This window comes from Sturnira hondurensis, unplaced genomic scaffold (genome assembly GCF_014824575.4).
Source record: "Sturnira hondurensis isolate 20B ecotype Veracruz unplaced genomic scaffold, ASM1482457v3 Scaffold0003801, whole genome shotgun sequence".
NCBI classification, from domain to species: domain Eukaryota; kingdom Metazoa; phylum Chordata; class Mammalia; order Chiroptera; family Phyllostomidae; genus Sturnira; species Sturnira hondurensis.
Genome location: NW_028076432.1, coordinates 1,219,169 through 1,233,952, shown reverse-complemented (window position 1 = coordinate 1,233,952; position 14,784 = coordinate 1,219,169). Strand labels below are relative to the sequence as shown.

Below are 14,784 nucleotides of genomic sequence, written 5' to 3'. Positions count from 1 at the left end.
GCTATGAATACTGTGTAGATTTATTTTTATGTACTCCAGTCATTTCCTTGGAAATAAATTCTGCAAGTGGAATTGCTAAGTTAACTGGCATGAACTTTTTGGCAAGGCTTCTGATTTGTAATGTTACACTGATCTCCAGAAAGTATGAATTTATGACAGTCCCCAAATCTTACATGAGAATGCCTGTTTTAAAACTTATCACGCCAAATACAGGCATTATTAACCTTTGTCAATTTCATTTTCTTTTGGTACTATGTCTTTATTAATGAGATTACGTGCATTTTCAAGCTTATCGGCCATTTGTATTTCTTTTGTAAATTTATCAATTTAACGTATTATACCCCCATTTATTTTTCACATAGTATAAATATCAATCTTTTAAATGTTAGGAAAAAATCTACGAATCTTTACTTTTAACAGAGCAAACAAGGGTCTCAACTCAATTAAAGGTATCTTTTCTGCCATCTTAAAGCTTCATATATTTAAATAATCAAATTTGTTCGTCTGTTATTTATGGTTTCTTTCCTTAGTGTTATATTTAAATTCTTGGTTACTAATGTCCTTTGCATGTTAAAGCTTTACCATCCAGTAGTTTAATGAAAGCAAATCATAATAACCCAAGCTACAGAACCTGTTTTTGCAATAATATTATAATAAATTCAAATTTTCTGTGATAAAATTTATCAATTTTCTTTAAACTTATATCCTGAAGGCAGACCGCTTGAGTTTCATATACAGTTCAGAATTTTCAAGAACCTTTCATCATCTTACATAATATTAACCTTTGAAGAAAAAGTACATGCCAAAAAACCATTTTTCAAAGTGGTTAAACTTAGATTCCATAACTTCAGTTTTGTTATCAAATATACTTTTGAGGTGATGATAACACTACTTAAGAAAATGCACAGAAGAATTTTGCGGCTCATAATTTTTCATAGAAACATAAAGAAAGGCTCACCCTACAAATTTTCAAAGAGAGTAGCACACTTATTTGGTAGAAGTACTTTCCTAATCTAGTGCAAAAGACACTGCAGGTGTGTCTTAATTTCCTTCCTCCTTTCCTCATGGTATAGCAGTCTTTGGGGTTAAGTGAGATGGTATGTAGCCACATTAGGTCTCCTACAGCCTGGGTGGATTATTATAATCCCAGGCCTGTGAGATAAACCAGCCTGAGGATGAAGCCAACATAGAGGGTTATGTAACTGGAGTGCAATAAATTCTTTGTTTAATCAACTTTGAGTTGTGTTTTCTGTTACTTGTAACAGAAAGAATGGTAGCACAAAGCAAGATCTAAACAATCTTCTATTTAAAATGGATAAAAACTGTTTAAATAGTCTGGAACTAAAAATCTTTTTTGAAACAATGGATTCAACCTTACTGTATCTCATGTATAATTTTAACAGTAAAACTTAAAAAACTTAAACACAACATGTATCAGCGTATTTAAAAGTCACAACTCTGAAAGCCAGAATATCTTTTCCCTCTTATCCCAGTCTGGTGGGACATGAGATCTGTGTGTGACAAGGCAGTGAGAAGTGTCAGATGCGGATAGTGCACTAAATTCTTCTCTCTTGTCTACCTGTCCATTGTTTTTCCTTGAAAGGTGGGAATTCATAGGGTACCACTGGTAAACAAAGATGATGGACAAGTTTACAGCATATAATAAAGAAAGACATAGGTAAACTGGGGGAGTACTGAGAATTGATAGGCAAAGGGTTTAAGTGACCAAACTTTAGCCCTGAAAATAATTTACCTTTCGAAATAATTAATTTCTTACTGTCTGTCATGCCACATAAAGATGAAAGTATCCTTTGGGACAAAATAGGTGAACCTGGCCCTAAAAATATATTTACAATCACAAGTAAACAACTTCTGGTCACTTTACATTATAGATCCTTGCTGACCAAAAGAAATTTTAACAGTTCTATTTAGAAACTCCAAGTAAAAATGAGGATGATATGACCAGAGTGACATTTCAGGCTAGAAAGGGCTGAGTTTGTAAGATTAGATCATGTTGCATAGTTCTACACCTGTGTGAATAGAGTTCTTTAAAGTACGCCAGCTCTCTGCAGCCGAACAACAGAGAACCTGGGGGAGGGAACTAGCTGCAAAACTTTCACCACTTGCTAGCTATGTCACCTCGAGTCTTTCAAACTTGTCTTAATTTCTTTATCTGTACTGAGAAAAAAACTGCCCTTTTCAGAAGACTGTTGGAAAGATCAGTTGTAATAATGAATGTAAAAGTCCTTTAGAGATACTAAATTTCTAAACAAACCTGAAGAAAATTAAAATGTCCTATAGCCTTTTCCAGAACATGACTCTGATATTTCTAAAACTAAAATCTGGGTCTGGAAAGGGATCCACTCCTTCTGGATATTCTTTAGATATTTTTCTTTGGTCAAGGGTATTGTTTTGTTTGTTTGTTTGTTTTACTTTCCAACTTTGAAGATTAACTTACATACAAGAAACTAGATCCATTTGTGTATACGGTTTGATTAGTTTTGACAGTTGTGTTATCCATAAATCCACCACTATAATCAAGATTCAGAACATTTTCACTGTCTCTAAAATATTCTTTGTGTATGCCCTGGCTGGTGTAGCTCAGTGGATTGAGTGCGGGCCTGCGAACCACATGATCACGGTTCGATTCCCAGTCAAGGCACATGCCTGGGTTGCAGGCCAGTTCCCAGCAGGGGACTCATGAGAGGCAACCATACATTGATATTTCTCTCCTTCTCTCCTTCCCTTCCTCTCTAAAGATAAATAAATAAAATCTTAAAAAAAATTCTTTGTGTATAAGGCAAAAGATCCCTTTCCAGTCCTTCCACCCCTGATCCCAGCAAACCACTGATGAGTCCATCCCCAGCATGCAGATACAATGCATAGTAACCATCTTGCATGAATAAATACAAACACAAGTAAAGTAATCCTTCAAAAATAGGCATACTTCGCCCTGGCCAGGTAACGCAGATCCTTACAGTGTCATCCTAACACACTAAGGTTGGGGGTTCGATCCCTGGTCAGGGCGAATATAAGAAGCAACCAACAAACGCATCTGTAAGTGGAACAAATTGATGTTTCCCCTCTTTGTGCCCCCTAAAATCAATCAATAAACATATGCATACTTCTAAATACAAATAAAGGTTTTTACCTGAGTTTCTTTCTTATTGGATCCCTCTTCTGTATCTGATTGCTGTTCTTGTTCATTTTCATCACTCTAAAATAGATTGTCAATTTATTTTAGAAAAGTTAATAAAAATGTCAAATAATTGATATTTAAATACTTTAGAGCTTTTCTAATTTAAAATGACCCTTGGAAAAAACCTACCAGGGAAATGGATCAAAAGGAACACTGACTTTTAAGCAAAATTTTTCTACCCCATTAACCTGCAGAGGAACCTTATTTGTTGGCATTGAATAATCTAAGTAGTTTAGTACATACAGCTAATTCAAGACCACCTACGTAACAACCTGATTTAGGAAATACTTGTAGTAGGGGCGAGGAAGCTGGAGGCTTAGCATGACAAAGAAGAAGAGAGTCCATTTTACAATGTAATAATACTTCATGAACTTTAATAGTCAATATAAGTACTATTTAGCTATTTGATTATAACGAAGCAGCAAAAATAGAAAATTTGTTATTTTAAGTAAGAAAAGCTGGATTCCATAATCTTGGCTAAATTTATGCAACAGCTGTATTATGTCCAGGTAGTTTATCCACTGGGAAATTCCTTGGGAGTTTATAGCACACCAAATAGAAAATTAGTCTCAGCAGGTTAAATGCCTAGAATCCCAGAGTATGGGAATATCCTACTACCAGGACTGTCAAACTCATTTTCACTGGGGGCCACATCAGCCTTGTGGTTGCCTTCAAAGGGCCAAAATAATTTTAGGACTGTATAAATGTAATTACTTCTTAACTGTTAAGGGGTTGAAATTACATTCAGCCCTTTAAAGGCAACTGCTGATGTGGCCCCTGGTGAAAATTAGTTTGACACCCCTGTATCAGATGGTCTTCAACATCTCAACAAACCTTAAATGGCTGAAAGAAAAGAAAAATTTGAAAACATATCCGTCTTAGCTCATTATATAAACTAAACACCACAGGCTTTAAAACTAGATCATCTTAATTTAACAATGGTATAGCTATTTTAGCTATGTGACTTAGTACAAATTTATTTTAAATTTCTCTGAGCTATAGTTAAAACTTTATAGAATTGTTCTAAGGATTAGCGAGAATCTGTACAAGCTGTCCTTCTGGTGCCTAGTAAAAATGATATGTGAACACCAGGCTGGGAACAGGAGAAATCAATGCTGTTGCTATTATTGTTTATTAATATAAATATCTTAATTCCATATCAATAACTGATTGTCTTTACATATTGCAGTTCCAAGGGAGATCACAGGAACTGGAAATAAAAAATAGTGTGTGTGGGGGAAAGCCCAGAGGTCTTGAAAAGTAGTAACTTAAAAAAAAAAAGGAAACTAATAAAACTAATAATACTAGAGCAAAAAGCTACTTCACTTCACACCACCACTGTTTGACACAGCCCCTGGTTCTTTTTGTATGTTGTATGATATAGGTGTGGCTATGAAGGGAAAGGAGAGCTGTGCTTTGATGGCTGATGACAACACAATTCAATGCAGTCTCAAATTAACATAAGTATCCTCCAAATGGAAGGATCCTTATAATGCCAGAAGCTGGAGTCAAAGGGAGAACTGCTCTGAATAAAACTGGGGAAAAAATAAATACTAAACTGTAATAAATACAGCTTTGCCTATGAAATTCCTAACATGTATTAGTTATTAAGAAGATAAAATAACTTTAAATAATAAGTTCTATTTTAAGTAATAAGTTTTATGTCTGGGTGCTAAGACTGTGTGAGGTTTTAATTTACTATTAAAGTGTTACCAGCAGTCAATTAAAATCAACCACACATCATGTACTTTCTAATGGAGCAAAAAAAGGGCCTTGCCAAAAGAATATTAAACCAGAATCTGATCAATTCTCTACTTGCAACTACCAATTAATAGGAAACATAAAAAAAATATACTGCCCCCTGGCTGGTGTAACTCAGTGGATTGAGCATGGGCCTGTGAACCAACCGCACGATCGCAGTTCGATTCCCAGTCAGGGCACATGCCTGGGTTGCAGGCCTGTTCCCGATTCCCGGCAGGGGACGAATGAGAGGCAACCATACATTGATATTTCTCTCTCTCTCTCTCCTTCCCTTCTCCTCTAAGATAAATAAAAATTAAAAAACAACAACAACAACAAAAAAACTATACTGTCAGAAGATGAAAGCCCAGTTCATTAGAGAACAATTGTAAGGGGAAAAAAGGAAGGGGTGGAAAAACTCACAGATTGAAAGAGACTTTAAGGAGATCTTTAAGGAGATAATTAACCATCATGTATGGTCCTTATTTGAATGCTAAGCAAACTAGCAAAGCATAAACTACAACAAACCATTTATGTCATACATGAACTAACTGGACATTAACAGAGACTGGATATTCAATACTAAGGATTTAGTGTTTAACAGTAAGGGTGCTCACGGTATTGTGATCATTATGTGACATAACACTGTGTTTACTATTTTTAGTAATTTTTATAAAGATATCATTATCTGTTAAAAACATACTGAAATTTTTACAGATGGAATGATATGTCTAAGATTTCTTCATAATAATATGAGAGCTGGGAAAGTGGTGTGGAATTAGCTTAAATAATGAATACACAAGGTGGGTCATTATGCTTTCCTGTTACTTTTGTATGGTTGAAGTTTTCTCTATTAAAAGATAAAAATGTAAAAAATCAAGAGGTAAAAAAAAAATCCCCCAAACCACAAAACAAATTATGTTTGTCCACTATAGTTGTTGTATGTTATATTAAAATAGTATAAATTTCTCATTAAGAGAGCCACCCCGTACTTCCTTTTTGTTCTGTATATGAGTAATACCAGGCATTCGATCAGGAATCAGGGGGAAAAATTAAATTCTATAGGATTAACTGCTCTAATTTGGTAAGAACTGTTTTATCCAGCACCACTGGAGATGAAAACAAGTGTTATGCATATATTTTCTATTCATATTCATAAAAATGGGATTCTTTCAAGACTCTCTAAGAGAGCAGTTCAGTACTTATATGTGTGTGTGTGTGTGTGTGTGTGTACATATGGTGACCTGAAGCTGCTATTATTATTATTATTATTATTTTTATTTTTATTCCAAAAGAAATCCTGCTTTTAAGTAATACCAAAACTCTAAGTAGTTGTTAACTATCCCTTATAAAAGAGCTTTTCCTATTTCATAACTTGGCTTAAAAACACATAGTGATGATCTAAAGAGTATATAATCTGAGGCATATAAGAAATTATTAGTATGTACTTCTGAAAAGAAGCATACTATCAAGGAGTTGTATTTTAATAGGGTCTCACATCTTGTGTCCAAAATGAAACTCCAGTAGATCTTCTTTTCTCTCTTGGTCGCCGACGTTCTCTGATTGATTTAGGTTGTGATTTATCTTCTCCTTCTTTCTCCTCTTCTCTCTTTTCTCCTTCTGTTAAGGATTACAATGCACCACATGGTAGCAATGTATCTTGACAGTATTTTGCAAGGCAAATGTAAAGACAGTTCTAAGTCAGCCTCCTTTGTGAAGCCTTCTAAAATTTCCTAATCACCTGGCTGGTGTAGCTCAGTGGATTGAGTGCGGGCCTGCTAAGCAAAGGGTTGTTGGTTTGATTCCCAGTCCAGGGCACATGCCTGGGTTGCAGGCCAGGTTCCCAGTAGGGGACACATGAGAGGCAACCACACACTAATGTTTCTCTCCCACTCTTTCTCCTTCCCTTCCCCTTCCTCTAAAAATAAATAAATAAAATATTTGAAAAATTTTCCTAATCATTATCAAATTTTGCTCCTCTGTGCTTCTGTAACACTTGGTTTAAACATGTATTTGTATCTCTCATCAGATACTTTCTTGAAGATCAAGACAAGGATTTTAATTACTTCATTTTCCTACTGCTTAAAACAAAAATGTTGCTCAAAAGATACACTTAATATTTGCTGAACAAAAATAAGCCCTAAGAAGAGAATGAGGTCCTACTTATTAATTAATATCTGATAAGGAGCTAGTTACTATACCTAAAGTTAACACTGCAAGAAAACAAGCAAACAACCATTTCTTAATGATGCAGTAGCTAGTACGCATCGTATCACTTGATGCTTCTACTATTCATTCCTTGTTCAACAAGATAGATATTATTCAGCAAGATAAATACGGCAGTAACTTCATTTCTATACCATGTAAGAGCAAATCCTTTTTTTTCCTGGAAAAAATATTTATCTTTCATTAAAAAAAAATCAATGTGAAAAATATTGGTCTTAAAATCGGTTTCCTTCCTGAAGTAATTAAAAAGGCTTCGAACATATGTATTAGAAGATTATGGCCTTTGAATGTGCTTTAAGAGGTAAATACATGTGGAACAAAGCAATGATTTCTAAAAGTCTCTTTGTATCTATCATTAGTGAAGAGTCACAGCAAAAGATAGGCCTAAATTATAGTATTTAGAGGGGTTTTTAAAGTTATTTTTGGAATCAGTTTATAGCAAAGACCTCAAACTACAATGCCTTTAAATGGCAACATAATAAAAATATATCAAATAGGCCAGGAGGGCCCAAGGGGGTGGGGGCTGCTACTACTGGGCTCTAGACAATACTTTAAAAAGTTTTTAAAGTTATTTTTGGAATCAGTTTATAGCAAAGACCTCAAACTACAATGCCTTTAAATGGCAACATAATAAAAATATATCAAATAGGCCAGGAGGGCACCATTCCAAGGGGGTGGGGGCTGCTACTACTGGGCTCTAGACAATTGGTGACATGTGATGCCAAGTCTTCCAATTATTCAACAGAAGACTGAAATCTGAACTATTATGCAAATATTCATACTTTTAAATATTGGCTCAAAATTTTTATAAACATTATGTGGACCTCTCAACCTAATGGATTAAAGAACTAAAACATCTCAATGACCAACAAAAGAAAAGCAGCTGGAGATCAGGAAAAACTTAATTTTCTGAAGTCTACCCTATGTGATTATTATTGCTATTATCATGACTAAAGCTATGAGAATTTGCTTTTAAAACATAAAATGTCTGTAATAAGAAATAATTTTATTTAGTACCCATCTCTGATTTACAACAGAAATCAATTAGAATTTAAATTACAGAGTTTATATGAAATAACAGGAAATGTTAATAGCACCAGTATGCCAATATAGCTGAAAAAATATCCATTTTTCAAGAAAAAAGTGTAAAAACAATTTTGTTTTAGCAAAGACATTACATGTGTTAAGTGATTTAGTTTAAAACAATTCCACCAAAAGTGTAAAAGATACGAACAAAACAGGCAAAAAATAACTTAAAACACTAACAAACTGCTCCATCAGTTCTTGTATACTAACTTTTCTATATTAGTAGACATAAAGATTTTTAGGACACTTTGGGTTATAAAAACACATGTATTTAATGCCAGTTTATATAATTTCCTTTCTTCATTTTCTACTTCTCTCATTCTCAATCATCTTATCACTTAAGTAGAATGACTCCCAGTTTAGAATGCTACTTCTTTTCTGTTGAAATGTTAATTAGGAAGTAACAATACAAAGGAGTATTTGAAGGGAACAAGGTGTTTTCAAAATTTGGTTTTCTTACCTCTTTCATTTTCTTTTGTTAATCCTCTTGAATAAGCAGAAGTAATACCCACAAGACTATTTGGCCTGTTTAGTTGACTGGAAGCATACAGTGAACTGCTCATGGTAGAAAGTGAAGAAGATGGAGTGGTTGAACTTGAAGTTGATACGGATCTGTAACGCTGGTAAGTCTGTGAAATATTAGATTTAAAATCCATCTGAAATATTATATAGTTAAAAACACACAGAACACTTAAATTCACTTCAGTGGAAAAGTGATGTTCTATTCATGTCAAAATAATTCAGGTTTCTAATTAAAACTTTTAGGAGTATTTTGTATATGGTTTGTTGGTAAGAGAAATCTCTCTTGGGTTTTAGAATCACAAGAATTATTCCTACCGTTTGACCCAGCAGCGTCATTGTATAGTATTACCTCGTCGTATGTTCTGGAGTACTTTTGCTTATATTCATCTTCTCTAGATGTTTCTGACTCCTTTTTTTCCTCTTGCTTCTCTTTATCCTGTTTTTCTTTTTCTTCTTTTTCTTTTTCTTCATTTTCTTGTTCTCTGGTTCGCGTAGAACGACTTCTTCCTATTGTTTTTTCAGCTTCCTGAAGATCGGTCAGTGTTACCCCCTGCAAACAAAAAAAGATAAATTTAATTATGAGAGGCAGTAAAGTTTGTTTAGAAAGCAATATTTTATAAGCAGATAAAGGAAATGTGAAGGTACTGAAAGTCAAATATACATGTTTGGAATTGGTCTGAAAACCGAAACAATTTCTACCTAGCAACACCCATTCATTCTACGAAGGGAATGTGTAAGAAATTATCTCTATATTTAAAGAATTAATGAAATAGCATAGGAGATGAGAGAAATACCATATGAATGTAAACATTCCCAAAAGGTTCAGCAAAAGCCAAAAATGCATTGTTTCTGTATTACATTTGTATGTATTTATGTTTTTATATATGTATATGCACACACAGATTTCAATAAGGAGATAATTTTGAAGGTTAAGCCCTGAAGAACAGGTTGGATTTCAAGAAGGTACAAAGACAGAAAAAATGATAATGTTAAGATTCTAGCAAATAGTTTTATCTAGCTTGATATGCTAGTAATGGTAAGGATCAAACAGCTGAAGCGGGACTTTTGTGCCAAATTGGAGGAAAGGAAAAACACAGAGGGATGCATGTGATATAAATGCTACATCGAGGAGGAGGTAATGAGATGATAACTACTGAGTGACATTTTTCTCATACCTGCACAGTAACTATTTGATAAACCTAACAGATTTATTTCCCCTAACTCCAAATATTCATGGAATTCTTTCATAATTATTAGATATTATATATAATTAATTCATTTTAAGACTTATCAAATAATCTGTGCCAGATACCATATTTGGCATAAAACATGCTCAAGGAGGTACAAGGCATATGCTAATTAAATGAAATATAACAGTAACAGTGTATTCATATAAAAAAAATATGGGAGGAGTATGAAAGCAATTTTTATCATTAATGATTTACTCACATTTATACTGACATGAATGTATTCATAGAAAAGTGAAAAGAAAAAGTAATTTATTTTGAAGTTTCATATATTATACACATTATAAATATACCTGTGTTGATCTTCTAGACTGTCTTGCTTGTCGAGATCTTGCTTTTCTTTGGGATTCAGACTCTTCATCTCTAACAGGAGTGAGGTATGATCTACAGTAATATATAGTAATTGTTACTTGGAGATGCAACTTCTGTGAATGTTATTACATAAGAATGTGGGCAATACATACAAGTTTAGAATTTTAATAGATTTTAAGAAAAAGAGTCTTCAGAAAATGGTTACATCTACTCTAAATTCAACCTGATAATTTTTTTAGATTAAATAGAACTAATCATACTAACATAGCATTTTTCAAATTCTTCCCAACTATAGTTGGTTTTTTTTTAAATACAAAACTATATAATGTCATTCCACATTATTCCCTTTTGGATTCCCTGCAAAACCTTCCTAGATCATATGTGAAGTTATCTGGCTAAACTCTAGACTGTCTGTGTCTTTAGGGTAAAATGACCGGACCGAATGTAGCATTCAGGATACTGGATGACTAGAGAGGAAGCCGTGCTCCCTGCGTTTGTGTCACCGTGCACTTATTAATGCTGCCTTTGGCAGATAGCATATCTTGTTCACATTATGAGTTCTCAAAAAATTCAAGTGGTTTTATACATGAACTGCTTTAATCAGCATTACTCTTGGGTAATTTATCTTCATTAAATTTCATCTTATAAATCTAAACCTATGTTCCATCCTGTCTTAGGATATGCATAATTTCAAAGGCATGAAATCTATGTCAAGAGTTAAATAATTAAAGGGTTGAAAAATCCAAGGTGAGACAGAGCTTTGTAATGCAAAAGAAAACTTCCCTGCAATGATCAGAATTACTTGAGTTTTTTATGTCTTGTAGGGCTCTGTCTTGTAATTTTCACTATGCCTGTCCATTAACTCTCTAGAGTTTTAAGTTTTTTATTGAAATATAACAGATATTTCTTATTTTTATAAAAATGCTAATGACTTTTCAAGTAATTACCAGTAATACAAAACAAGTAATATACAAGAAGAAAGAGAATGACCAATAAACTTGTTATTAAGAAACAATTTTGGAATATGATGAAGGGCTTGTCGATATTCGTATTTTAATTTTGAAAATTCTATACATCCTAATGCGTCTCCAGAAAAATCACAATATATTCAAGGGTCTGAGAAGTACTGAGGGAAGAAGCTAATTTAATCCAGCATTTCTCAAAATCATTTAAGTAGGGAATACATCTTTTTTTCCTTTGGTGGTACACCTATAAAATGTGGAAAAGTGCTCCAAGAGACATCAGCTTGGAAAATATGGTCCAATGGCTATTCCTTTCATCCATTCATTTAACACTTATTTATGCACCAACTGGTCCTATGCAATTTATTGCTTTTTGGATTTCTACTAGATAAGAAGAAAATAGTAAAAGGAGATGAAACCTAGATGACATAGCAAATCTGGTTAAACAAAAGTTTATAGCAGCTTGCCCTGGCTGGTGTGGCTCAGTGGACTGAGTGTCAGCCTGTGAACCAGGGAGTTACCTGTTTGATTCTAGTCAAGGTACATGCCTGGGCTGCAGGCCAGGACTCTGGTGTGGGGCACACAAGAGGCACCCACACACTGATGTTTCTCTCCTTTTCTCCCTCCCTTCCCCTCTCTGAAAATGGATAAAATCTTAAAAAATAAAAAAAACTTAAAAAGAAAGTTTATAGCAGCCCGAAAAGGTTTCATATCACTCCAGCATTTCAAGACCTGCTATAAAAGCAAGAATATGAACTACTAAATTCTAACTCCTACTATTTATATGGTCAAAGTTTTCATATTTAGTTCACAAGGAAATGTGCATTGCTACTTGCCCTTTTAACTCCATGGCAAATCACTAATCAACCACACTCTCTTCCAGGAGCCAAGATTGATTTTCAAAGTTTCAAGATGCCATGAAAGTTAAAAAATCTATCTGGTTTGACATATGCGGGTTAGGGAGATAAAAAACGAGGGTCAGAAGACTTGTAAAATCTGTTCATTTAAATTTCCCATAAAACATTTGCCCCGAAGTAGCATAAAACTGTAGTCTATCAATTTCTAACGCATACATTTCTTATATTTGGTAGTTTCCATATGATATTCAGTTTCTTTCTCCATCCTTGGAGTGCCTATATAGAGCAGGCCTCTAAAAATAGATGTAGATAAGAAAAATGATTCATATATTTTACGTATTTTTAATTACAAAGAGCTAATCATAAAAAAGACAAAATATACGAATCAAACTTCATCACTGCTTTAATAATTACTATGTCATACTGTCTGTCAGACAGGATCTCTTTCATATAACTACCTAGGGTAATATAAGTTTACTCCCCAGTTGTCTTATATTGCTATGATTTTCTGGACAACCCAAAAGTTGTTATTTTAAAGATTTCTCCCAATAAATGCAATTATTCCATATATATCTATGTATCTATTTATATATCTACATCTATATCTATATCAATCTACTCCCTACTACACTCCCTTTAAGTTAATACACTGGAAATCTTAGCTAACAAAAACAGAACTCCTCACCCAATCCTGGTCAATAAAAACAGGAAAATTCTTTAACATGATGCAATTTAATAGCATGTATGGTAACTTTACATAATATCCACAAGTACATATATATAACTGTACCTAAAATAGCATAAATGTGTTAAATGAATTTTGTTCAGCCACAATATATTAAATTATCATCTATATATTTTAGAGGCAACTGTACAGCCATATACATTTTGAAAAAAAAAACTAATGAATTTTAATTAAAAGACGAACAAAAGAGGCCAACAATGTATTCAAAATTGCAAGCAAATATCTGACGTGAAACAAAACACACATTAATATTACTGCAAACATCACTGAAACAAGGTAAGACAAACAAATTTTCTGTAAGAGACCAGGAAAAATGTCAATAGGCACATTTTGTTTATTAGGACCTGCTCTGCCCTTAGAGTAACTCCACATATTTAATTCTCAATCTTGGATGTCTTTTAGAATTAATTCTAAAAAGCTGAAACTAAACTTTCTACAATATAAAAAATGAAAAAATCTGAGGTTAAGAATCATAATTTGTTTTGAAACAACATATGATTCTGGGAGACATTCCTTAGACCTCAATTATCACTGAAAAAATATTAAAAGCATAGACTACTAGGGTTAAAAGAATTCTGGGAGTTAAAAATGATACAAATCAAACACCTCATTTTATAGAAAAAATCCTGATCTGGAGAGAATTCTAACTTCAGGGTTAAGGCAGAGGAAGGAATAAAAAACCAAGGACCCCTGACCATTTTGCCACTTTACTACCTCCCACCCTACCTCCCCACAAAAGCAAAACTCTCCAATTTATTTCACTATAAGAGAATGATGGATGCCTATGCTCCTCTGATTTATGTTGGCTGTATGATTTTATAAAGAACACTTCAAAAACCTAAAACTGACTTTAAACGTATGGCAAAATAAAGAAAAGATCATTCGAATGATACAACCTATACTGGTCCTCAAATCACAATCTTTGAGCCATCTGTAGTGGTGTTACATAAGTATTAAATTTCACCACAAAAATAAAAATGAAATATAAATATATCGAAAGAAACCTACATTTAAAAATTCAACATTTTGTTACTTTTTAATAATCACCACACATGTGACTTAAGGATCTTACTATAAGGATGCACTTTGTGAGGAACCAGAGACAAAGGATGTTTAAGACTGTCTATTTATGAACACTATATGCCAGAAATAAGACAAAGTTAACCTGGTCAGCATTTTAGAAAGAAAATATCAGTTATGTAGCTAATTCAATTTTGCAAGAATAAAATATAAAAAAGGTTACATTTAGCTTCTTAAGATTTTCTTCTTTCTCAAGAGGAAAAACAAAATTCAAAGCCAGGGACTGAGAATGATATAGCAGGAAAACTGCACTGAGTCCTCTGTAATCTTGGCATGGCCTTACCTCTCACACTAACTATATCAGAGTGGAAAAGTCACTTAATATCTCTGGGCCTCAGTTTCCTTCCGTAAACTGGGTACATCACACAAGATAATAGGTAAGTTCCTTTCTACATCTATGATTCCGTACCGCTGACAGCAGCCCACAAAATAAATTCATAGACTATTAAAAAAATTTAATTATCAAGTACCTTCTATATACTACAACTAAAAAACTAAATGAGTGAACTCAACATAGTTAAAATTATTTGGCTTATATGTATGTACGAGAGAAGCCTTTTTTCATCAAGAGTGTCTTAAAAGGAAATTCTCAAAAATAACAAAACAGCTTAATTATCCATCAGATTTAATAATGTATAGAATGAAAAAACCTGTTTTTGTTATGCTGAATCTAGTTTTCCATTGAGTGTGACCACGTGTGTTTAGATCTTCATAATAAAAACACTTTGAATTAAACCAACCATTAAAAAAAGATGGCCAAATAAGAAGACAATGGTCTGGCTTACTGCCTTTAAACAAAAACAATACT

The 14,784-nt window shown here is 33.4% G+C and overlaps 1 protein-coding gene across 7 annotated transcripts in view; it reads right to left on the bottom strand.

The window, feature by feature from the left end:
• Nucleotides 1–14,784, bottom strand: part of PPP1R12A (protein phosphatase 1 regulatory subunit 12A) — a 141,498-nt gene that overhangs the window by 16,075 nt on the left and 110,639 nt on the right. For all 7 annotated transcript variants that reach the window (XM_037042818.1, XM_037042814.1, XM_037042813.1 and 4 more), the window contains 5 exons: nt 10,314–10,404; nt 9,123–9,323; nt 8,712–8,880; nt 6,438–6,559; nt 3,152–3,217 (listed from right to left, as the gene is read on the bottom strand). In XM_037042818.1, the coding sequence (XP_036898713.1) occupies nt 3,152–3,217; nt 6,438–6,559; nt 8,712–8,880; nt 9,123–9,323; nt 10,314–10,404 (649 nt within the window). The remainder of the gene's footprint in view (nt 1–3,151; nt 3,218–6,437; nt 6,560–8,711; nt 8,881–9,122; nt 9,324–10,313; nt 10,405–14,784) is intronic.